The 24,491-nt window shown below is 43.1% G+C and overlaps 1 protein-coding gene across 9 annotated transcripts in view; it reads right to left on the bottom strand.

The window, feature by feature from the left end:
• Positions 1–24,491, bottom strand: part of FHOD3 (formin homology 2 domain containing 3) — a 525,593-nt gene that overhangs the window by 167,395 nt on the left and 333,707 nt on the right. For all 9 annotated transcript variants that reach the window (XM_036884979.2, XM_036884980.2, XM_036884981.2 and 6 more), the window contains 3 exons: positions 17,342–17,453; positions 10,745–10,839; positions 4,023–4,166 (listed from right to left, as the gene is read on the bottom strand). In XM_036884979.2, the coding sequence (XP_036740874.2) occupies positions 4,023–4,166; positions 10,745–10,839; positions 17,342–17,453 (351 nt within the window). The remainder of the gene's footprint in view (positions 1–4,022; positions 4,167–10,744; positions 10,840–17,341; positions 17,454–24,491) is intronic.

Here is a 24,491-nt window from a genome sequence, read left to right as displayed (position 1 = left end):
CTTAAGATACCTTCTCATTACTAGGACCACATTTTCAGGATCAAAGTTCTGAAACCAAATACCTAAGCACACTGTGGTCTAGTCAAGGTGACACATAAAATCAACCACCATTATGGGTATTCGTTTTATTGTTCTTTAAATGATACATCTGTACTACATTTGAGAATGATATATATATGATGCTAAGATATTAAGCAAATGCAATCTGACAAAAGGAAGATGATGAGTACAGAAAACTTCTGAAAGGTCTGGCATGAAGGGAAAGAGGGAGGTGGAGAGGTAGTTTGAGAGTCAAGTAGATTAGAGAGAAGGTGTTCCCTGGAAGTAAGAAGTAGTTTCCTGCAGTAGGTATCCAGGCTACTTTTCAAAATCCTCTCTCATTTGATTCACTAGTGGGCAATTCACCTGCATTATGCTGTCTTCCAATATACACTGACCACATAGAGTCCAAGAGCCTCTGGTTGAGTGGAGTCTCAGGGATGGGAGTTCTAATTGGGTGGAGGTAAGGCAAAGGGAGGTATCTGTATTGGGCAAAGTCCATTGTCTACCTTCATATAAGCTAACTGCCTTTCTTCTCCTTCTTTAGCATCCTTACTTTATTCTTGCTCTATCCTATCTTTTAGGAGCTATTAAGAATATACCCCTCTACCACCCACTGGCTTCCCAATGCCACATGCCAGTGATAATGAAACACAGAAGTCCAAGCAGATAACTAGACAAATGAGGCTCAACTAGAGGAAAAGGTGCCCAGCATGGGGGGCACAAGGAGCTGGTCAGCAGAGCAGCTGTGGGCAGCTTTAAGCTCTGACAGCAAATACCACTGGCTCAGTCTCCTCTGATTTATCCTGAGACCATATAAAGATAAATTCTCTTCTGTTCCTAAACTTGTCACTTATTATGACACTAACTTTTAAGAAATAGTGAGTTACATGTCAGTCTCTCCACTTCTAACCAGTGAAGATGACAGTGGAGCCATTTAGCCAGGAAATACCCACCTAGAACTCTAGCTGTGCACAAAAATTTATGAATAAAGCTGTTGATCATAATATTTATAATTGCAAAAATTTTGAAAATAACCTAAATCTGAAAAAACAGGGGGCTGGGTTACATGTATTATGGTACTTGTATTCAGACAGAATATTATGTTACTAATATTATTAAATTCTTGAAGAAGATGTAATGAACAAAAAAAATGGTTCCAACATATTCAGTCATAAAAATTCAGTACACAACATTATAGGCTGTTCATAGTTAAGAATATACACCTACATATACAAAAAAGGCTGGTCAAACAGACAGGATGTTAACCATGGTTAGTAATAAGATCATGGGTGTTTTTTTCTCTTATACTTTTGTATATTTTCCAAATCCTCTTCAGTGAGTACATACTGTTTTTGTAAGTGGAAGAAGGAAAGACTTGAAAGTGTATGTTATTAAGACTGATAAGTTAGGTCAGAAGTAAAACAGTACAACCCATAGAATGTGAAAATTACAATAAAATGTATATCTGATAAGGATTTATTATGTAGAATATATAAAGAATTCTTACAACTCAACAGTTACAAAACAACCCAATTCAAAAATGGGCAAAGGATCTGAGTAGACATTTCTCCATAGAGAATATAAAAAAGGCATATGGGAAGATGTTCAATATCATAAATCATCAGGGAAATGCAAATCAAAACCAAGAGTATCACTTTTCATCCACTACGATGGCTGTAATTTAAAAAGATGGACAGGAATAAGCATTGAAGAAGATGTAAGAAATTGGAAACCTCACTACACTGCTGGAGGGAAGGTAAAAGGGTGCAGCCACTTTGAAAAACACTCTGGCAGTTCTCAAACACTTAAATATGCTATATGACCAGCAGTTTTCACTCCTAGGTATAAACCCGAGTATTAAAAACATATGTCCATCAGAAACTTGTACACAGATGTTCATAGCAGCATTATTCATAGTAGCCAAAAGATGGAAATAACCCAAGTGCCCATCAACTGACGAATGGGTAGACAACATGTGGTCTATCCATACAGTGGAATACTCATCAGCACAGAAAGGAACAAAGAGTTGATACGTGCTACAACATGGATGAACCTTAAACACATGTTAAGTGAAAGCTAGTCACAAAGACCATATGTAGTAAGGTTCCATTTATATAAATAAGAAATGTCTAGAAAAGGCAAATTCAAACAGAGAGTAGGTTAATGGTTTGGGGGTATGAGGTAGGGGGGACAGGGAATAATGGGGAGTCTTTTTGGGGTGATATAAGCATTCTGGAATATGAGAGTGGTGATGGTTATAGAACCCTGTAAATATGCTAAAGACCATTGGACTTCACGGTTTAAAATGTCTAATTGTGTGGTACGTCGTGAGTGATATCTGGGGGAAAAAACTTGAAAAATAAAAAGTGGAGTACCACAGATGGAATGTCCTCAGGAATAGCCTGGTTCCCTCTGTTATTATGGGAAAGTTTGGGCTTAAAGGAATAAGCTTTCCTGTTCAAAGTCACACCACCCAAGAGGTAACATGTCTTCAGATTGTCCCCTGACTGGCCATAGGAAGAAACTATGAGGATCAGCAACAAGGTATGTAATTTGCTACCCAAGAAACTTCTCTAACCTTCATTTAGAGTCCAGACAAGAGGCACATTGGAGAAATAATTTTAATCACAGGAGGAATTTGACCTCAAATTAACCCACAAAGGGCAGTTTGAACTCAAGTCAACAGGCCATAAGCCATGATGTGTAACTCAAATCAGAGCCAGTTTCATGTGACCTTGCAACTCTACAGGGCCCCATGCTCACACTCAGCAGGGTTCTGTGGTTGGTTTCTACCATCTCAAAATTCATATTAATTTTACCTTTAAATTTTTATTTTATAAGTGAAGTCCAATGGGACAATGGAATAGGTGCAAAATACATGTGTGCCACTCCTTGCACCTATAAGCACAGAGTATTGGTAGATGCATGACATGTGAGAGTTAGTGAGACTTGAAGTGAGTACAAGGTGAGCATGCAGAGACACTGACAGCACTGGAGGCCATACTTTCTGTACAAACCAGGACTTGCTTTGCAGGCAAATAGATGGCAACCCAAGGGTCCTATCAAATCCTTTCTAACCCATGTTACTGTCTGGTATTTGCCAACCACTTATGCTGACATGACACCACAGAAAAAATGGATAGATAGGGCAGCCCACAGTTCCTTTTCCACACAGGCCTTCCTTCCTCATCAGTAAGTTGAAGGTAGAGTGTTGATAGGATGAACACGTATCAGGAAATGAGGTAAAAATAGCTGAGTTAGTTTTGCACAGTGTTTCCACTTTTCTAGTAAGAACAAAATACGTATGTATGTAGGAGCTACAAACTGTGAATTGGTTAATTTTTCTGATTCTGCATAAAAGTTAAAATTTCTTCATTAATGTATTTCAAACTGTCCTTGTACAATACAAAGATGAATGGAAAATTCATGCTAATACTTCTAAATTTGAATTTTTCTTTTCTTACAATGACATTAAACAGCAAATAAAAACACCATAATAAAGTCAGGCATACTGAAGAAGAAGGTAAAAAGTTGTTTAGTATCTTTAACAGCACTTTTCTCCCACTGTTTCATTTTGCAGAGTCCTACAAATTATATAGTCAGCCTTGCCTGAAGTTCCATCCCTATCAAGTTTAAGAAATGCAATCTCTGTCTGCTTTTCTCTCTCTCATCCTGAATGAAAGTTCTGCTGACAGAATTCATGTTCTTTAAAGTCAAATAGCAATAAACAAATAAGCAAGCAAACTTCCGAGTTTCTCCTTGAGCAGGGGTTCTCACATTGAGAAAGCATCAGTTGCCCAGAGGCTTGTACAACACAGATCGCAGGGCCCACCCTCAGGTCTGAATCATTTCAACATGCTGAGAACTTGCATTTTGAAAAGCTCCCAGGTGTCGCGGCACTACTGGTCTAGAATATGTCTATCTCAGCCTTTGACATTGTCCAAGCTGTACAATGCCTTACAAAAGGCATGTTCTGTTACCTCATAAATGTTCAACTGCTCCACTAAGTCCAGATCAGTCCCTCTCTTGTTCAAGTGCCGCTGGGACACAGCTGCAATGCCCAGCTCCTCCAGGCAGTCCACCACATCGTAGAAGGTGTCTTGGTCTGGCAATCCTGACAACGTCTGGGTAAGAAAGAATAGGACAAACATGTATCTTAGGGGACTGTGTCCAGGCTCTCGACGCATTTCTTGCATGGTAGTCAGCAGTCAAAATTTTAACAATATGGGACAAAGCAAGAGAGATGATAAGCTCATTTGAGGAAAAACATCTTTAGTATGGTAAGCCCAGTGAAACCCAAGATCCCAGCTCTGGGTATACAGGGGCTGTATAATCCCCTACCCCCTTGAGGGCAGGCAGAACACTCTCACGATTAGGTTACTGTCTGGCTAATGGCTTTCAGCCCTGGGCAAGCTCACTGTGGACTGAGACCAAGGAATGACAATGGAATGTTTTTGGGGTGAAAGGGCTTGAACCCAACTTTATTCCCATGGTGGCAGGTCAGTCACTAGCATCCTGTCCACTCAGAGCGAGTCTGCATGCAGCAAGCCGGTCTCTGCTTCTGGGCCCCTGTAACCCCACAGCTGTCTCAGTCTCTGTCCTTGGCACTGCCACGACTTCAGCCTTTGCTGCCCTATAGCCATGCAGCCATGCCACCGTGTCGTCCAGAGCTCTTTACATAGAGTCAAAAGCAATGTATTGCCCACACGTGGGTAGGGAGCTAGCCAACAAGGGTCAGGTAAGAATCTTGGTCACAGGAACCTTTACTTTATCCACAGTTAGATTACGGCAAAGGAGAAGAGATTTTACAGATGTCATTAAGCTCCCAAGTCAGTTGACTCCAAGTTACATAAAGGGGATATTATCCTCAGTGGGCCTGACCTAATCAAGTGAGTCATTTAAAAGTGGGTTTAGGCCTTTCCTGGGCTCAAAGATGAAAAGAAAGCTTATCCTGCTGGGCCCGAAGTAGCAGTGAGCCACCATGAGTTTTACAGCTGCAAGGAAACGGGCTCTGCCAGCAACCACAAAAGCTTGGGAGAAGATCCCAAGTCTCAGGCAAGAATCCAGCCTGGTCACACCTTGACTGCAGCCTTGTGAGACTCTGAGCAGAGGGCCCAGCTGGGCAGTGCCTGGACCCTGTCCCATGGAAACTATGAGATGATGAGTCTCTGTTGTTTTAAGCTGCTAAATTTGTTATGTGGAAATAGAAAACTAACATACTCAGTGATTAGAAACTCTGGTTAAGATCAGTCTACCAACAGCTGGAGTTATGACAGTTTAATGATTCGCTTTTCCTTCAATTTGGTAGGCCTTTCCCCTGGTCTATGAAATTTAGGAGAACATGAGAAATTTCAAAGCAGCGACCAAGAGACAAAAAGATAGCAGAAGGAAGAAACAGCTGCTTGAATGCTGCCACTCTGAAAAGGAGGATAGTATCTCAGATCTGGTCCCTGCTCAGAACTGAACAGTTCCTTGTGGTGTTTAGGACAAGCCCCTTACCTGAGAAATGAGGGAGTTGAAGAGATTTGCCTGAGGCAACAGCCGTTACTGGAGACCTGGGATAAATTCAGGCCAAAGCCGCTCTTCTAGCCTCTCCTCACACACTCAAGACTTCTACACAAATTATTCTGGCTTGGAATTTCAGTCTTTACTCCCTGCTTATTTCACTATCTTTGCATTTCTAAGAACCCCACATATACTTCAAAATTATTCTAAATGCAGTGACTCCCCTCTGAAGGAAAAAGACCCATACTCTTGTAAGGATCCTTTGACAGCACCAGTTTCTTGAGTACTTCTATTTGGGGGCTATTACTATTGGAAAGAATGTCTCTATTTATAACCCAAATAATGGTATTTTCCTTTTTATGCTGAGCATAGAGGACATGACTCACCGCTATTGAGATCAGAAACGAATGAAAAATAACAGGGATGCAATAGCTTAATTAATCAGCAAAGATGCAGAACAGGAGGTCATGAACCAGCTGGAAGCTATAAGGAAGGGGTCCTTACACTGAAGTGGCCCAGTGTGAAAGGCCACACCAGCGTCTGCAGGTACCAGGCGGGTGGCCCGCTGCATTAGCAGGCAAGCAGTCCACTGACTGGCCCCGGCTCCCAGCGCGAATGGAAAAGTGTGCAACTGCTCGAAGAATTTCATCAGAACAAGTCCGCCCTTCGGTTTTAGTGAAAACTCTAGAACTTATTAAGAGATGAGGAGAGGGAAATGGCGATACCAAGACCAGGGCAGAGCTAACAACTGGAGGTGCCCTCCCTGGATCCTGCGAAATGTGCAATCTGAGGAACACAGGTGAGTTGACATTTAGTGTTTGATTTACAACTTCCTACACAACATAGTGGGGGCCAGGAGGAGGCAGAAATAGGCCTCCCATCTCTGCATGCTCGGTTCCCCTCCCTTCTTCCCTTTTTTTCCTGCTGATACTCACAGAGATTCTTTCTCTCAGAAGCTTCCAGGGGGTTAAATTCTTAGATATAATCCTCATTAAGCCCAGCCATGATGGGTTGGAGGAGTATTACTAAGTAATTAAACTATTAGGTCTATAGAACCAAACAGGCTCAGGATGCTCGTGCTCAACAATAAGCCCAGAACCAAGGGTATTAAGAGGTCATTTGTCATTTCCACTGTGAAAACTTGGGCTTGAGCCAAGCCTGCATGCCACCACCTTTCGTGTGCGGCTTCAGGGGAGATGGCCTTCTGCCACAAACCCAGCTTCTTTCTCTGTCTGCACTGGGAAGGAATTAGACATCCTGAAACACACATTCATCTATTTTTTGTCAATTCTCTAATATGCTCAGCAAATTTTGCCACACCCCACCTCTCCTCCGGGAGCCCTGTCCTCCCCTTCCTACCCTGATGTTTCACTGCTAAGTTGCCTACTCTCGCAAAGTGGCAGCTACTCCAGAAAAGCCTGGGAGGCAAATGTCCCTTGGTGCCTTTACTCTAGATGACACTCCTCAGCCCCTTCCTGCTTGCTCTCAGAGGTTGTCTGCCCAGGGCTTGCGACAAGTAAATCTTTACAGGCATCTCTCAAAGGGGGAAATCTCCCTGAAGGACATCTTCTTCTCTCCAGGTTTTCACTGATTCCCTCCAATCTTTCTCATGGGATAATACCATTGTGATAAAAGCCTAAACACAAATGTTCACAGCGGCATTATCTATGAAAGCCAAAGCTGTGAACACCCAAATCTCCTTCAGTGGGTGAAAAAACAAACTGTGGTATATCTATATAATGGAATATTATGATGGAGCAGAAAGTATCAGACTATTAATACACATAATAACACAGACGCATCTCAAAGGCATTATGCTGAATGAGGGAAGCCAGCCTCAAAGGGTTACATCCTGTCTGATTCCATTTGACACTTTTGAAATAACAAAATTATAGTGACAGAGGATGGTTGTCGGGGTATGAATAGGGGATCAGGATATCATTATAAAAGGGAAACACGAGGGAGACTTTGGGGGAGGTGAAGAAACTGTTCTATATCCCAGTTGTGAAGGTTACCCATAACTATACATGTTAAAACTTAAACAGCACAATACCAAAAGAAAAAAGTTGGTTTTGCTGCATGGTAATTGTAGAACAATTTAATACAAGTAAAAACGAAGGCAACTACCCAGCATGATTCCCCTCCAGGTTGCTTAGCCCCTGGTTCTGTGGCAGCAGCTTCCTCCTGGGCCCCTGGGGTCCTCCTGCCCTGAATGTGCCAGGCCAGCCCCACAGTAATGCCTCTTGTTACTCATTCTCCCCACCTGCCTCATCCTGTTCAAGGGGGTCAACATCCAAGTCCCACAAAGTCATGGGTTCCCAGGGAGGGGATTTCAGCTGGATCAGGACAGGGCATTATATAACTTCAGCTTTCAGGATGAGAAATGATTAGTTTCTGATGTTCCCTCAGATCTTCTAGTAACAGGGGAGACCAGTAGTGTGATCAGTCTGGATCTTGGACCCCCCCACCCTGCACCAAACTGTTCCTGTCCTGTTTAACAAAGGGAACAGACATCAGTCTCAGAATCCTGAGCAGGCTCTGATTTAGTACCCTCGCTTTGTCATGCAAGTGTTAATTTTTTGAATTCCATGGTATTAGGTCATCTTTCATTTTGTTGAAAGTTAGAAACACAACATAATAATTTCCCAGATTTCTGTCTGAATTTTTTCCAGGCCCATATTAACATCTCAATTTATTATTTTGTTTGGGATTTCAGAACATTTTACTCACTGGGCAATAAACGTGACTAAAATTCAACAAAAGAAAACAAACCCAGTGTGGGTGCCAGCAGTTTGTTGGCCTCCTTGAGGAAAGGATGACATTTGGAGTATGTCCTCAGGACCTTCCTGGACTCTCCCTGGGCCAGAACTAACAAAAGATGAGACAGAGTGCCAGAAAAGAAAGAAGGGTAAGTGAGGAATTCCTGGACTTTAAATGCCATATGATGCCAAGGAGAGTATGACATGCACTGGGACCTTGCCAGTGATTGGCAGCAAAGTGCCCACACCATGCAGATGCCACTTGGACCATTACAGCGGCCAAGCACAGCCTCTGCCAGTAAGATGGATAGCATTACAATGGAAAACACTGTGCAAGAGTGAAAATCCCATTTTTGCTGAATTCGGTGTTTTCCAAAACAATGTCAGTGCCTGAAAATGACAGGAAATAGATGACCTTAATCTTAAAAAACCAAAATTGCATGGTAAAATAAACTCACAAGTAGATTTGAAAACAAAAGCAGAATTCTTAGGATTACCATACAGAAAAGTGGTGCCCATTCCCCACCAGGACTGTAGTAGAATTTCCTGTGTCCTCATCAACAAATGGCATTTCATTAAAAACAATCACTGCCAACATAACTTGGGGAAAATATCTTGATGTTTTACTATATATTTCTTTTGATCTTAGTAGGTTTGAGGTCATTCATTTTTTGACTTGGTTTTTAATATATATACAGTGATATCATTTGCTACCTATATTTTTGCAAAATTTTCCTAGTTTGTCACTTGCCTTTAGTTTTTATTTGTGGTTTCCATTTTACAAATAAGACCTTTTACAGTTTTATACAGTAAAATGTTTAAGTCCTTCTCTTTGAACTTTTTGACTGGTTGTATTATTAAAATAAACTTTACCTATCAGAGATCAATTAATCACCTCTGTTTTTCTATGGTTTGATGTTACATTGAATTCCAATCTATCTGGGATTTATTTTGATATATGGTCAAAGTATATTTTTATTCATTCCTCATTCATGAATGAAACTAATCATCCGCATTGATTTTAATCATACAGTAGGTTGTTCTGTGCATCGAGGTCTGTTTTAAGTTTCTGTGCTCCAATCATATGTCTGCCAAGGAAACAGCCAGGACCCCATTGTTTAAATCCTTAGATTTCACGCAACATTTTAATATCTAGTAGAAGTTACCCCTCATAATTATACTGCTTTCTACTAGTTTGTCCCCAGTTCATCTGGGGAAATGTTTATCCAGTCATATTTCAGGAAGAGATTCTGGGTCTTCTCTGAAGAACTAACCATCCCTGTGGCTGGTACTGCAGCCCTGCACCCAGCAGGCTGAAGAGTACAAAGGGGTCTATCATGCCTTTGGGGTCAGAGATAACCTCCCACCCCAACCTCGTTATTAAGGCCTGAGGCACTGGAATGAAGGGACTTGGCCCCAAAAGTGGGTCAGTGTGGGACCATCGTCAGAGCAGCACCTCAGGATGGATGCTGGAGACTGCTGCCGCCCTGAGGTGGTGACCAGGGAGGGACGTGACGGGAGGACGGAGAGCACAAAGGTGTGGTTCCCATCATGAAAGGAGGGGGCACCCTCCCCAGGAGTCCTTAGCTCACCCCCAGTCATCAGAAGTCAATCAGCAGCGGAATAAGAGCCTCTTCATTTCTTCCTGTGAACTATTTCCTTAGAGCAAAACTGGTAATTTATATTCTTATGGAAAAATGTTTTTAAGGAGATACCTGGATAGGAAAAGTAGTCATAAAATTCTCAGCCTTCTGGTTTTACTAGGAAAGACAAAGGCATAGAAAGCATGCCCACACTCATGGGCCTTCGCAAGTATGTGCCCCAGCACGCATGCATCATACCACGTGTGGGTGTAAAGGGTTTTCTTCTATGAAGCTGCACACTGCAACCATGGTTCCAGCCACCGTGATGGGGAAACACATGGCGTGGCTTTTATTCAGAGGGCAAATTTTAGATTTTCACATTATATTAGTTCCTAAGGGCTGGCATAACAAAGTACCACAAAGTGGGTGGCTTAAAACAACAGGAATTTATTCTCATAGTTCGAGAGACTATCAGTCTGATATGAAGCTGTCAGTCAGCAGGGCCAGGCTGTCTCTGAAGCTTTGAGGGGAGGAGCCTTCCTTGCCTCGCCTGAGACTGGCTGCTGGCGATCTTTGGCAGCTCACACTGCATCACGGTATTCTCTGCCTCTGTCTTCACATGGCTGTCTTCCTCAGACATGTACGTATACACTGTCTTTCCTCTATGCTATGTCCCTCATCTTCTCATAAGGACACCAGTGGGATTAGGGCTCACCCTAATGACCTCATCTTAACTTGATTATATCCATAAAGACACTATTTCCAAAGATGGTCATATTCCCAGGTACCAGGAGTTAAGACTTCACCCCTTTTTTTGGGAGGACACAATTTAGCCCATAACAAACATGAACCAACCTTGTTCACTAAAGTCATTGCATAAACCAGCAGCTCTGTGTCGACTCCATCTTTTTCCTCCAGGATTTCCATGATATTTGTCCAGGGTTTGACTCCTACAAGTAAAGCAAAAATCCTTAGAAACAGCAATCCAATGCTCCTGGCCAACTTCAACCACAGTTTACCCAAAGACTTATCACCCAATGATGGCAGTGTCTTTTAGTCACCAAATTTTAAAGCATGACATCATCCTTAGAGTGGACTTGAACATGCTTGTAATTAGGTGACAATATGCCATAACATCCTTGTCCCCTTGAAAACATATATTCCTCAGTGTCAGGATGCCTATCAATTTTCTTTAAAAGTTCCCTTTATATTAAATATATAAAAATCCACTTGTGCAGATTTTTAGGACATGCATTTTGTTCTCCAAGTATAAACTCTTGGTAAGTCCTCTCTTTATGTCCTCAGCATGTTATGCTCTGATCTCCTGCAAGGAAAGGGGATGCAGGAGATTCTAGCAGTGGATGCCAAGAAGTAACAGTGAGATATCTATCTAGCAAAATCTTCTTTGAAGGACAGAAGAATATTATCTCTATTCAGTCAAAGCACAAATACTGTTTAAGCATCAACCAGGTACAAGGCACTGAGACTCATGGGAGCCTGCCCTCAAAAGGTTTATAATCTAATGGAGCAATTAGGCAAAAACACAAGAACACATAACTGCACAGAGTAAAAACATTCAAAAGGCAAAGCACAGAGCTAAGCCTGTCACTCAGTGAGGGGGTCTCTTTCAGTGCAGATGGTCACACAGGGCTTGGCACAAGAGGTGGCTCCTAACCAGGGCCCTGCAGGTGAAGGCTCATGGGTGGTTCTCCTTGACTCCAGGAGAGGGCAGGAAAAGCCTTTGGGACTGCCGAGCCACGGCCAAGGCCACAAAGGGGGCATGACACTGTGACAGTGTTCTCTGCCTGCAGTAACTACTGGAAGCGAAGTCTGCCTTGCCTTTGGCCTGGTGGTGCAGAACATGAAGCTCTTTCCTGCCTTCCTTATAAAGATCAGAAAGGGATATTGCTTATTTTTTCTGATGAAAGTAAATTCTGAAATAATCTAACACCAGTGGCTTCCAAAGGGTGGCTCATGGATGGGTTATGTCAGAGCTGGTTTCCTGGCCTTGAGAACAAAAGCTCCAAGGGCAACAGTGATGTGTCTTGTCTCTTTTTCCTTGGCACAGAGCCTGGCTGTAGTAGGTGCTGAATAAAAATGTCTGAATAGTGAATGGAGGTCTGGGAGCACATGAAGTAGGTTAAGCTGCAGCAGTTTTAAAAGCACCAGAGATTAAATGTCCACAGTGTGAAAAAGAAAGACAGGAGAATTTTAAAAAGGAACAGGCACCATGCCATGTGAAAGACACAGATGTAGTTGGTGTGGAGCCCCAGTGTAAAAATGGAGATCAGCATTTTCCTCTGGCCATGTTGCCCAGTTGGTCAGAACTAGGCAAGCTTCTATAACCCTTTCTAACTCTGAGCACAAAAGCACAATCCTTTGCCTGTTAACTGAATTATCTTCTTGCTGATATTATTACTAAACTATTTTGAAGCCCTCACCTATTCTTCAAACCCCAGTAAAGTTACCATTTCTGCCCTCAAGCCAATCAATCCATGTGTTCAACATGTCTTCAGTCTCACTGTCTAGGCACAATTCAAGCACTCCAAGGCCTCTGCTTGTGTTTATAACAGGCAACTCAGCCCCTAACCTCAGCATGAAACACTGGGTTACCCATATGTGGTCAAAAGGAAGACTGCAGGAGAGACAGCTCTGAAGCTGAGAAGTTCCAGTAGTGATCGTGGGCCCACAACTGCTCCCTGGCTGCATACTTTGGAGCCAAAGATACTAAGCAAGGCCTGGGGAAGGAAAGGCCAAGAAACAAAGGCAGGCACCCTGGAGAGAGGGAAGCAGACAGAATGTATCCTCTCTCTTGCACATATGAACACGCATATGTATTCACTGTTTTATCCTTTATAATGAAAACAGACATTGGCTTAATTTAATTGAAAAACATGTTCCTCAGCTGTGATATCTGATTTCCTTATTACCATTTAAGGATTTCAAGTCTGCAAATGTGCATATATTCATACAGTGTTCAGATGAATGTTCATTCTCCTTTGTTTTAGGGCCAAAAAATGGGAAATATTTAGAAGAATGAGATGAAGAGGAGGAAACATTTTGGTTCAACACAAATAACCTTGGCAGGGCCCAAGCTGGCCTGTGTCAAGCCAGCAGCTGCGACTTCCCAGGAGTTCCCTGTGGGAAGGGGATCTAGTTTTGTGCTTGCTCTGTACAGTGTGTGCGTGTTGTGTATGTGTGTGTGTATGTGGTGGTGGTGGGATCTGTATTAGAATCATAACTCATATATTCTTTCCCCTTCATGCAACAGAGAAAGAAACTGAGCCCCAAAATAGTGGAATGAACAGATGCTTAGGAAATGCATCTAAATTGAAGTGATTGGATCAACCTTACAGGATTACTGTGGGGTGTCACTGAGATAAAGCACCTTGACTTTTTGCATTAGCAGTGATGGAGTAAATCAGAAGATAATAATTTACTTAACACTTTATCATCTGCCTTTCTCCAACTCCATGTCCCTTCTCTGTGACCCTAGGCAATGGAGTATAGGCCCCACAAGAGCCTGTTTTTTCTCTGATGTTTCAAGCACATAGTTGGTACTTAAATATTTGTTGAATAAATGTGTTTTATATGAAAAATTGCTTAGCACGGTGTCTGTTACATGCTAGGCACTCAAATACCAGCCTTGTCATGGTGGCCGGTGGTGCAGGTGACACCCAGAGACATTCTGCACAGGCTCCCAGGCCAGTCCTCTGCCACTCAACCCCCAAAGTAAGCACAGACTAAATTGCTCCATTCTTTCTCCCCCTTACTTTCCTCCTAGGTCTCTGTATTTAACTCCAAGGAAAATAAGATATTTAGCACAAGGCCTTGTACATGAGCTGGTCTAACACCTGGAGGTCCTTGCCACATTTTCCATTCTTTCAACATGATTGATAAACACAATTAAAATATACACTTCTGCTATAAATAGTAACAGAAATAGAGCTTGAGTTCAGTCATCCTCTGACTTCCATCACCACGCATTGTGCATTCTTCCCAGGTCAGAAGAATCTGAGCAGAAGTCAGATATGGCATTGCTTGAAATGATGGCTTGGTTTTTTCCCTGTTATTCATGTGTGATACACATGTTTAAGAATTATGTCACATCTCATCACCTCACATTCAAATGAAAATGGAACACCTCAAAAGCAGTGCTACACCAAATTAGTGAGATTCAAGAGTCATGCCTGAAATTTCACCCAAAGTTACGCAGTCTGGTCACTTGCCCCACCCTCTGTCCGAGAGGCAAATCCGTACAGTCAGAGGGAAGCAGGGGTTTCTCAACCATCTTCCTGTCAATCCGCACAGGGAAGAGCTCACAGAAAGGGAGTCTCTGATGATGACAGTATGACAAAGCAAGGCCCTCTCCTGGGCTGCCATAAGGGCTCACTGCCTTTCTCTCTTCCTGCCATGCCCTGTCCACCAGAAAGGGCAAGTGCCCCGAAGATGCAAGCGGAGAGAAGATGTGCCAGCAGTTGTGCAGAAACACGTGATGCTGTGCCATGCCCAGAGCCTAGTTTGAATCCATTTTTTCATTCCAGCCCCTGAGCAAAAGTGCCAACTGCATGGGCCAAATGGAGCATTTGTAATTTTCATTAATTCATAAATATTTATTCATCCCTAAGATGGGCTTAGACCCCTTAACTTTTATCCCTGCTCCCTATCTGCACCCTCTTGGCCAGAGGGCAATTTATCCACGCTTACAGAATGAACCCTTCTGGTTAACTATGTGCAGCACATGTGATGCTTATAAAGTAACCAGAGGAATTTATTCTGGGACAACTTCATTTGCTGTGGGTATAGTAGTTTTTGAAGACTTGTAGCTTATTTGTTGGGGTTTTCTTCGTTGATTGCTTATATCTAATAGTTTTCATTATCCCAAAGAATTCCTCCCTTTAAAAATAAAAAAATACAGTCCATACTTGAACTTGCCCATTCCCCACCATACCCCCAGGGGGTGAATCTGAGCCACTTTGAGGAGCAGAAGGTATGGCTGACTTATAAACTTGCACAAAAGGACATGCTTGTTGGCTCTCTGTCACCTCTGGCTGCTTCTAAACCTGCTAGGTGGAAACACACCTGGAAGCCGTGTTGCTCTCTGCAGAACACCATGACATATTTGTATGCTTAATTCCATCATAAGGCTCAGGAACAATTTTACTAGCAGTAGAATAGGGTGATGTTACATGTATGCATTATAAAATTGTGGCCAAGACCACACATGTCCTCAGAGAAGCACACTATTGAACCACACGTGATAAACTATGTCTGGTTTTTTCCACTAGTGCTACTCCTCCTTTTTCTTCCAGCTGCTAGTGCTCAGTAGCAGACAGATGAAAATCATTAACAAAAACTTGAAAGTTTTATAGGCAAAAACCATGTTGAGAAAATGATCCATTAGCTGCTTAAAAAAAAAAAGATTTACAGATTGGGAAAAGATGGCTATTGCTTTTTCTTGCAGGAGAGATTGAGTACAGCAGACAGTGTCTGGTTGGGCCTGTAGATGGAGTCTTGGCCATAGGGCGCCAAGCCCTAGGCTCATCTCAGGGTCACCTCTCGCCCTGCACAGCACACCCTTCATGAAGTGTGAAGTCCAAGGAAGGAAACTCTGGGCTCCCCACTCAACAAGCCAAAGGACAACCCCAAGGACATAAGAAGCCTGATCCCTTCAACATGGCACCTAGGACAAGGGCCCAGGTGTTACCTGAAATATAGGATAAGAAAATGAAAAGTCCATTAATTGTCCTAAAGTAACTCCCAGAGTTGGGGGATAGAGTATGACTCTTTTAAGGATGATGAAAAGGCCAGCCTCATTGTCTTCCCAAACACCCACCTTAGGCCCAAACCTCATCAACTGGCCTTGGAAACAGCAGCCCTAGTTTCTGAGCCATTGGTAGTCTTCCTTGAGGATTCTCATCTGGCCCCATAACCTGCTCTAGGTTCACCCATGAAACATGCTGTGGTAGAAAGAAACACACAGACCTGCCTTGGCCTAGGTCCCGTCTTGCAGATTCATAGGCACTGACTGTGCAACAGGGTTTGCCTCTGCCACAAGCCCCACACACAGGAGTGGAGTCACCTCCAGCTCTGGGACCCACCACGCCTGGTGCTGCCATCCACCTGTGCCCTGGTGGGAAAGTATGGGCGCCCAGTTTATGGTCCTGGATGGCTTTCATTAATTTATATTCAAACTTTCAAAATAACTATCGAGCTACTTTCTTTTGCCTTTGAATGTAACACTAGAAAGTGGGTCTCTGAGCAGCGCTGAGCCAGAGATATGCATGGTTTGAATCAAAGGGTGCTATTTAGGTCCTTGCTTCTTTTCGGCAGTTGCATCTCAGCTGGTTTGTGCATAAGCATGTGCACAGACACTAACACATTAACAATTACTTCTGTCTGCTGAGACTAGAAGTTAGTTTGCTATTGTCTTCTTTAAACTGTTTTCCAAATTTTCTGCAGAGGGTATTACTGTTATTAACATAAAAAAAGATTTTGTTCTTCTTTGAGTCTCCGTGAGGTTGATGATAGTGGTAATGTCCTATTGGGGAACAAAACCAAATTTTTTTAAAGGACAAAACAAAACCCCCCAACATCTTCAGGCTTTACAATATTGTGGGGGCATGTTACATACTAAACCAAATCCAAAGCTCATTCTTCATCAAGCATATGACAGGCCTGCCAGTGGGGCCAGCGAGGAGAGCCTTGGAGAGCTAAAGACCTGCCCTTGAGCAGGGCACACGCTCTGGAGAGACAGGCACTGGTGACACAGCAGTGCAGGGGGACATCTGGGGACTTTGAGAGCTAACTAAGGGGGGGTGTGGTACAGGCCGGATGGGAGTTGGGGGAGGTGGATGGACTGGATGATAGAAGGATCAGGGGAAGGGTTTGGACCTGCTCCTCTGGCAGCAGGAAGCCATTTACAGGTGTCAGATGGGGAATGATGTGTCTGAATCTGCATCTGGGGACAACCCTCCAAGAGCGAAGGCAAGGCAGAATTCTGGGGGGCGGGGTTCCCGGGAGAGGTGGGGCAGCAAGGCGGGGCATGGCTGAGAGAGGTAAGGACGATGCTCACAGGACAGCTAGGGGCCAGAACCAATGGACTGTGCGAGGGAGGGGAGGAAGCAGCCAGGGCGGCCTGGACAGACGGGCAAAGAGGAGAAGGAGCAGGTTCTATGGTTCAGGGCAGGGGCTGGGGACAGAGCACAGAGAGAAGCTCAGGGCCTGACCAAGCCCAGGGGGCTCAGCCCATGGATGCTCTCCCTTCACTGTCAAACTGCCTTCTATCCCTAATCTCTGTCTACTTACTATTCTAAAAATCATGTTTCCTCCAGTGGAAGTCCACACAAAGGGAATTCTGTTTATTCTTAATTCTGTTTTGAACATGTAAAAAGTGGACACCTTCCTCTGTAAAGCATTTTCACTTTGATAAAATAGGTAGGGACCACTCACCTCTTTTTGTGTCTACAGCAGAGACAGCCTGAACCAGAAGAGGTGCATTTGACTCCGAGTACTCCACAAAGACAAGCAGCAGCCGCAAGGATGTCTTCACCACCAGGCGGAACTGCGTAGAGAAGATCAAATGTCATGGAGCTGCACACGCGGCCACATCTGCCTGAAGGCACGCTGGTACTCTTCCCAGTAATGACGTACATACCTTCAGTGGGTGCCTCAGAAGACAGCCACCAGTATTGTCCCCCTTGCACAGATGAGAAAACAGAGGCATACAGTATCCTGCCCAAGATCACACAGCTACAAACAGAATCAGAATTTGAACATAGGACCTGTGGCCTCAGTCTCACACCCAGTGGTCTCTCAGCAAACAAGGTAGCATTTGCTGAGTTGGTCACTTCATGTTATTCAGACCAGAATGCTATGAGGCAGGAACAATCACAATTCTCATTTTTCTGGTGAGGAAGCAGGCCGAACAGGAGATGGCTTGGCAGGCTCCTTCTAAGTTGCTCGACCTCGAGGTGTAGGAAGGCCTCAGTGCTCCCCCTGAACCCTTTCTTCTCTTTCCACAGGTTGAATTCTTCCAGTCTCTTGGATTAACTTCCATCTACGACTCAATTGCTCTCCAGGCCTGACCAAACTCCTGGGCCTGACACCTGTCATCACCACTTAGACACTAACAAGCACCAGAGAACCCTTGATTGCACACATGCTTGTTCCATCCCACCCACCACGCCCAGCCTGTTCCCTCCACTGTCCCCATCTCACACAAGGCCCTACCACCCACTACGTGGCCGTTGGGAGTCACCCTGAACTTTGCTCACCTCATTTCTGCAACAAATCCATCTGCCAGGGCTGTCAGAACTTCCCTCAAGAGCTGTCCTAATCCATCCACCCCTCCATCTCTTGCCCATCCTGGACTTCTGTGAGAGCCTCCTAAGTACTTCCAGCCCTGCTCCTTGAAGTCCATGCTCCGAACTGCACCCAAGAGTAACCACCGCATGCTCAGCACCCTCCTCACTGCCTGTCACGTTCATCATCACCTGACGTCATGCACACATACACTTTGTTCAGCTGATTTCCTCTGCTGCCCCCAACTAGAATGTAAGCTACCTGGCAGTAGATATGTTTCATCTAACACACTGGGAGCAGTGCCTGACCCTCAGGAGCTGATGAGTCAGGACCGCACATGAAGAGCAGACTGGCCTGTCCTCCTCACTGAGGCTTGTTCTTCAAACCCACCCCCTGGAACTGTGGGGCAAGTCATCTTGGCCCCAGCTTCCCTTTCCGACTCCATCATAGCCCTCAGTAGATCTGGGGCTCCTAATCTCCCAGTTACATCCTTACCATGTAGGAATTGAGTTCTTTGGAGGGCTTTGAACTCTCAGAGAGTTTGTATCTTTATAACTTGGGTCCCCTGCATCCTGACTAGGAATAGACTAAATTCTAGAGTATTCTTCTCAACTATAAGGTTGGGGATAGAAGAGGAAGCCCTGGCATAATGGACTATACTCTCTTTTGGTACATTTAGAGCTGAAGTAATCTCTTCAGTAAATAAAACAACTTAGCAGGCCCAGGCTTGGTGACTTCCTCAGTGGGTGGACTATTATTATGTGGTTTAAGTCTTCTCCATGCCTTCCTGGGAAAGAACCTGGCTGCTGCCCAACTCCACCTCCCCCACGAGCTGGCCTCTGCAGGGCCTTCCTGTACCCACCTCATCGAGGTTCCTTCTGAGAGTCTGCAGTTACAGTGTCTTGGCTGACATGGTACCAGGGACCCAAACCCCTTAGCCATTCGCTTACAAGTCTCTCTAATTAAAAAACCACTGTTTTCTAGCAAAGTCTTCTTTTTCTATTGTTCTTGACAAGCCTATTCACGTCTGTTTCTTCTTTGCTGTAAAGGCGATCTGGAGCTCTTTTGGCACTATAATTATATTCTTTTTAAAAATCCCTGAACTCTCCTAATTCATGATTTTAGGTTTCCATAAATTTGGCTTCTACTGAGTCTAAATTTATGTCTATGTATGTTTGGAAGGCTTAGAATGTAAAATTAATAACAAACCTGGTAGATTGTTAAACTACTGAAGAAAAAAGAGAGCATTAGAACTTTAATTTTATGGAAATGCATGATTCTAATTGCCAGCATGTCCTAACTAATCATCAAAATCTGTCCAGCATCACTCCTCCTCAGAGATGCCTTATTAGTGTTACTGCATAGACTTGAAAGTAATAAAAGCACATTACTTTAAAAGATTTCTACATCAAACCATCATTTATCCATAAATCACCTAATTTGATGCTCACAAGTATCTGGAGTGCAGTCAAGACCCCCAAAGTCTTGCAACAGCCCTGACGGAGGCCACACACCTATTCCTCTAAGTTGAAACACACAGTTTAACTCAAAGCTCTTAAAAATGCACACGTGGTGCCACTGTGCTTATCTGAGACATACCCTAAGACAAGTGGCTGCTGAGATGAGCCCCCATCCACTGAGAAGGGGCAAATCAGAGAAAGTGACAGAATGAGAGAGGCAGGCACAGAGTGACAGCGACAGCGAGGAGCATGAATGAGGAAGGTAGTAACAGACAGCACAGTGCCAGGGCACACCACGGTATGGATCGGCCACTGAAGGCTTTTCAGAGGGACCGGGCAGCGTCACTCCAGTCTGAACTACCCTATGTGCAGCTCTGCCTGGTGCTCCTTCATGGTCTAACGACGAGTTTCATTGGAACAACTTACAGCTCAAACACTTGCTCATATGTGTAGCACCAAGGGAAAATTATTAAGAATTGATTCTCATTCTTATGGAAATTCAGTTGCATGAGAAGATAAAGCAACCAGTCACAAAACAGCAGGATGGGGTCAACATCATGCCTTTCTACTTTTTAAAAGTTTCCAGGTCAACCCACAGGGAGGGTGTGGAGTCAGCCTGTACAGAATCTGGGTGTGTAGGTTTAGATAAAATGTAACCACCAGATGCATGGAAAAGGAATAAAAGGCAGTTTCTCAATAATTTCACACTTAAAAGCAAACTGGAACACCCTTCATATTTTATTGTACTTATAGAAACATAAGAACTATACTTAGAACGTCAAATATGCTGCTTATTAAGTAAAAATAAAAGTATTCAAAAAATCTCCAAATTCCTACTCCTCTTCTAAAAATTCAATAACCGTAGAAAGAAAACAGTTTCTAAACCTCAGGATTTAAATTACAAAGGGGATTAGACGAACATGCTTTGTTCTGTTTGTTTCATTTTCCACTAAAAAAGCATAAATACATGTTATAAAATTTGATGCCGGTTATTAAAACTGAATTTGAAGTTGGTAAGATAACTTGACCTATAAAGCTTTGCCACATTGTTTACAAACTTAGCAGAACCAAGAAAATACTGAGTATTTTAACAGCAATGACAAAAGAGTCACTTAAGATACTTATCTTTAAAGAACTTTGCATTGAAATGCTTTATTCCAATGACATACACTTACACTCAGAATTCCTGAGCAAGAAGCTCAGAATGAGCCCTAAGACCTTTGTAATTTGTTATCAAATAGTCCAACAGATACCTCAGACCCTGAATCTCTCCTCTTCTAAGATGCTGTCTACAAAATGAGGTGGGTCTTATCAAAAACAAAGTATGTGCCCAAATATATTACCTGAGTACAGAACTCTGAGCCTTGGCTTGTAGGTGTCTGGGGGTGGGGTGGGCAGTATAGCAATCAGGGCTGGCACTCTGCCAGGACAGGAAGTCACCTGCCCCAGACCCGTGGGCATGGCCTCGGGGCCTGATGGCCAGCCTGCTGATGACCTAATGCAAAGAGGGAACCAAACTACATTTGTGATTATTGTAGCAGCCAAGCATGAAGCTGGGAACCCCTTAAGTTTTTACTAATTTGTGGATAAGAAATCTTACAAAATGAAAATGCAGCTGAGTATTAATAAATAATTAAAATAAATATTAAAATAATAAATAATGCTACAAATGAACATTTTCTTTTATTGAAATAAAATTCTAGGCTTTAGCAGGAGGGTTATTTACAGAATAATGAATAAAAGTGGACAAAATAAAAAAATATCCACTTTGTGAACTTTCCCTTAGGACACTCAATGTAATTATGAAGAATTAGGTGATGATAGGTAACATAAATCTGCTCTGTTTATTATTGACTAAGGAATACCAAAAACCCTGCACTGAAATATTACCTTAAGGAACACCTTGGTAATGTTTGCAAGGAAGGAAATCAACAAAGTTGGGTACTTTTCCAGTTAGTGACAACCCCACTTTTAAAGGCTGTAATTTGTCACACAGCTTAATTCTTGAGTAAGTCAAAGGAAAACACTGGCCGATCTGAAGATTCTTTCTACTATACTACGGGGAAGCCCATCTTTCCCTCTGGCACAAAAACTTAAGCCTTGGGGAAATGTGACAAATATTCTTTTCCCTGCAATAATCAAGGTTAAAGAACTTTCTTAAGTAGATAACCAGCCCTGGACACGATTAGCTCTCAGGAATGGTGAATGTGCTGTTGGTAGGAGTGTGGCAGCTACCTCCCCTTGCCTTAGGGTGGGGAGAGGGCAGTTGGTGGGTGAGTGCTGGTAGGAGGAGAGAAGCTGTAGGGAGGGGGGTTTAGCGGGGCTGGCAAAAGGCCACTCCCAGACGGGCTCCCAGAAGCCTCTGCTTCTTCCGGTCTTCCTGTTCATGCAGCCGTCCTAGAACATCACTTCCTAAGGAACAGCACACTGGCTGGGGTTCTGCATCACCCTAAATGTCCTTGCACATCAGAACCACCCATCCCTACTCTCTCCAGCTGCTGGAACACAGCTGCTAGTCCTTGGCCACACACCCTAAAAGGGCAGAAGGGTCAAAGTCCCATCCCTTGCTCCTGTTTCTCATATTCACAGGGATCTTTCCTAAGAAAATTAGTCAGCTGTCATTCTGGCTTATCAGCAAGCCTCTTGAGAGTTGTGGGCCTACCACAAGTCAGCTCCCTGAAGCCAATCATCTCGAGGGGATTGAAGAAACTGCCATTCCAGCCCTGTGGCTGGAGACCTGTCCTGGACCACGGCATTCCCTCAGCGTGCTGGGTCCTTTAAGGTCTGGCTTAAATCTCTGGTCTCTCCTTCTGACATCTTCCTAGAACAATGACTAGTAAAACTTTTTTTTCCCTCTCGTCTATTGAGATTTTCCTCATATGGGGCATCCAAGAGATCAAATAAGTGAGAATTAGTTTTCTGGGTGTACATGGCCAACAGAATAGCAATAGCCCTAAAGAGGAAGCTAGCTCGTTGCACCCACAATATCTCTAACACAAATATTACTTGAGCATGTCATTAAAACTTGTGAAAATTTTAAAATCTCACTTCACGAAACACCGATAAACAAGGAAAGAATTCAAATACAACCTCATTCACTAAATACATTTCCAAGAAATTAGAAACAAGCTCTTTAAATATAGCACAGAATCAAAAACAATTTGATTATTTAACAATAGGAGAGAAGTCAAATGAATTATATTACATTCATATGATTAAATATAACACAGGTTTAATTATTAAGTTTTTAAAAGACCATAACAACACAAGAAAATGCTTATAGAGTTTATTGTGTAAGAAAAATTCAAAGAAAAATCAGAAAGAAATGTACAAAGTTAATAATCTTTATATCTATGTAGCAACATTTTAGGTGATTTTTACTTTTTTTGTTCTTCTAAGGTTTTATACAGAGAGAGTGTATTATTCCTATCATCATAAAAAAGTCAGTGAAAGGTTTAAAAGTGTCATCTTTAACATTAAGATTTCATATTATACCAAAAATTTTAGCTATTCTGTTTTCTTTAACCTGTTATCATTAACTGCACCATGAAAACATATTTTCTCCAAATATTAATTTATATTAACAAAATACATATTCATTCAAGTAATTTGGAAGGATTAAACACAAAAATCCAATAGAATTCATTGGCTGAGTAGATCTCATGGTATTTAATATATTTTAAGCATTTTAAAATATACAAAATTGGGCTCTGCCTTCTACTTAGAAAGCTGTGGAGAGTGTGTTGCTCCAAACCTAACAATAAAAAAAAGCCAAATAACCATTAAAATAAAAACTTTTCTTGATTTATTAGAGAGCTGGGGTTTCAGGGCAACCAAATAGCCTGAAATCTCAGGAGGGACAGTTTTCTTTCCACCAAGAAAAGATGGGACACCAGCACTGGCCCCATCATACCACGTGGTAAGAAAAACTCAGATAATAGTTTTAACAAGTTGCTCATGGCCAAGCACAGACTACCACAAGAGTATGGAACCCCTGAGAACTACAGACACAAAGGAATTCAGCACATACTCACAGGCACTCTCCATAGCACTCATTAGGAAGACTGGGGGCATGGCTGGAGACCTAAGAACATCTATCCATGGTGCAGGCCTGAACATCAGCAATAACCCCACAGGAGCAGGGGAGCAGACACCACACCACCTGGAAAGGCAGAAAACTACACCCAGAGCCTTCTCCTCTATAAGACAGAAGCCATTAACTATGGAGAAGGGCAGCCAATCCTACCCCAATAGCACAGGTAGTGTAGGAGAAGGGAAAAGAATAAAACTCTGTTCCCCTGGGGCAGGCGACCACTGTGAGCCCAGGCCATTAGTGATCTTCTAGTACTGAGGGTCGCTGAGATAGCTCCACCCCATGACCCAGGGACACTGACTCTGCTGAAGACTAATGTAGGGCAGAAATGACAGAGAAAGCTCAGTCCAGCAAGCACCAAGTGGTTACCAATCACAGGTTACCGATGAGGGAGGGACAGGAGCATGGAGAACACTGCTCCCTGAGGCTCAGACATGTTGGAAAGGGCCAAAGCTGAGAGTGAGAAAGGAACACTGAGAGAAACCCTCTGGCAAAGCAGTCCTCACCCTGAGCACAAGACAATGCTTAAGGGCACTTGGGAACTGGTGGTGCACTGAAGACAACCACAGACACAACAAAACTTGAACCAAGCTGCATCTGGGAGCAGACTGACAACCTCTCTATTCTAACAGCCTAGCATTAATGAGTGGCACATCTTTAGACAGAATACTACTTACTTCAGTCTGAACTGTCCCACACATGATACCAAGCTTTTGACCAAAAATTGCAAGAATGTGCAAAAGAG

Source organism: Manis pentadactyla, chromosome 6, assembly GCF_030020395.1.
Source record: "Manis pentadactyla isolate mManPen7 chromosome 6, mManPen7.hap1, whole genome shotgun sequence".
Taxonomy (NCBI): domain Eukaryota; kingdom Metazoa; phylum Chordata; class Mammalia; order Pholidota; family Manidae; genus Manis; species Manis pentadactyla.
The sequence above is the reverse complement of the archived record's forward strand: the minus strand, read 5'-3'. Positions and strand labels throughout refer to the sequence as shown.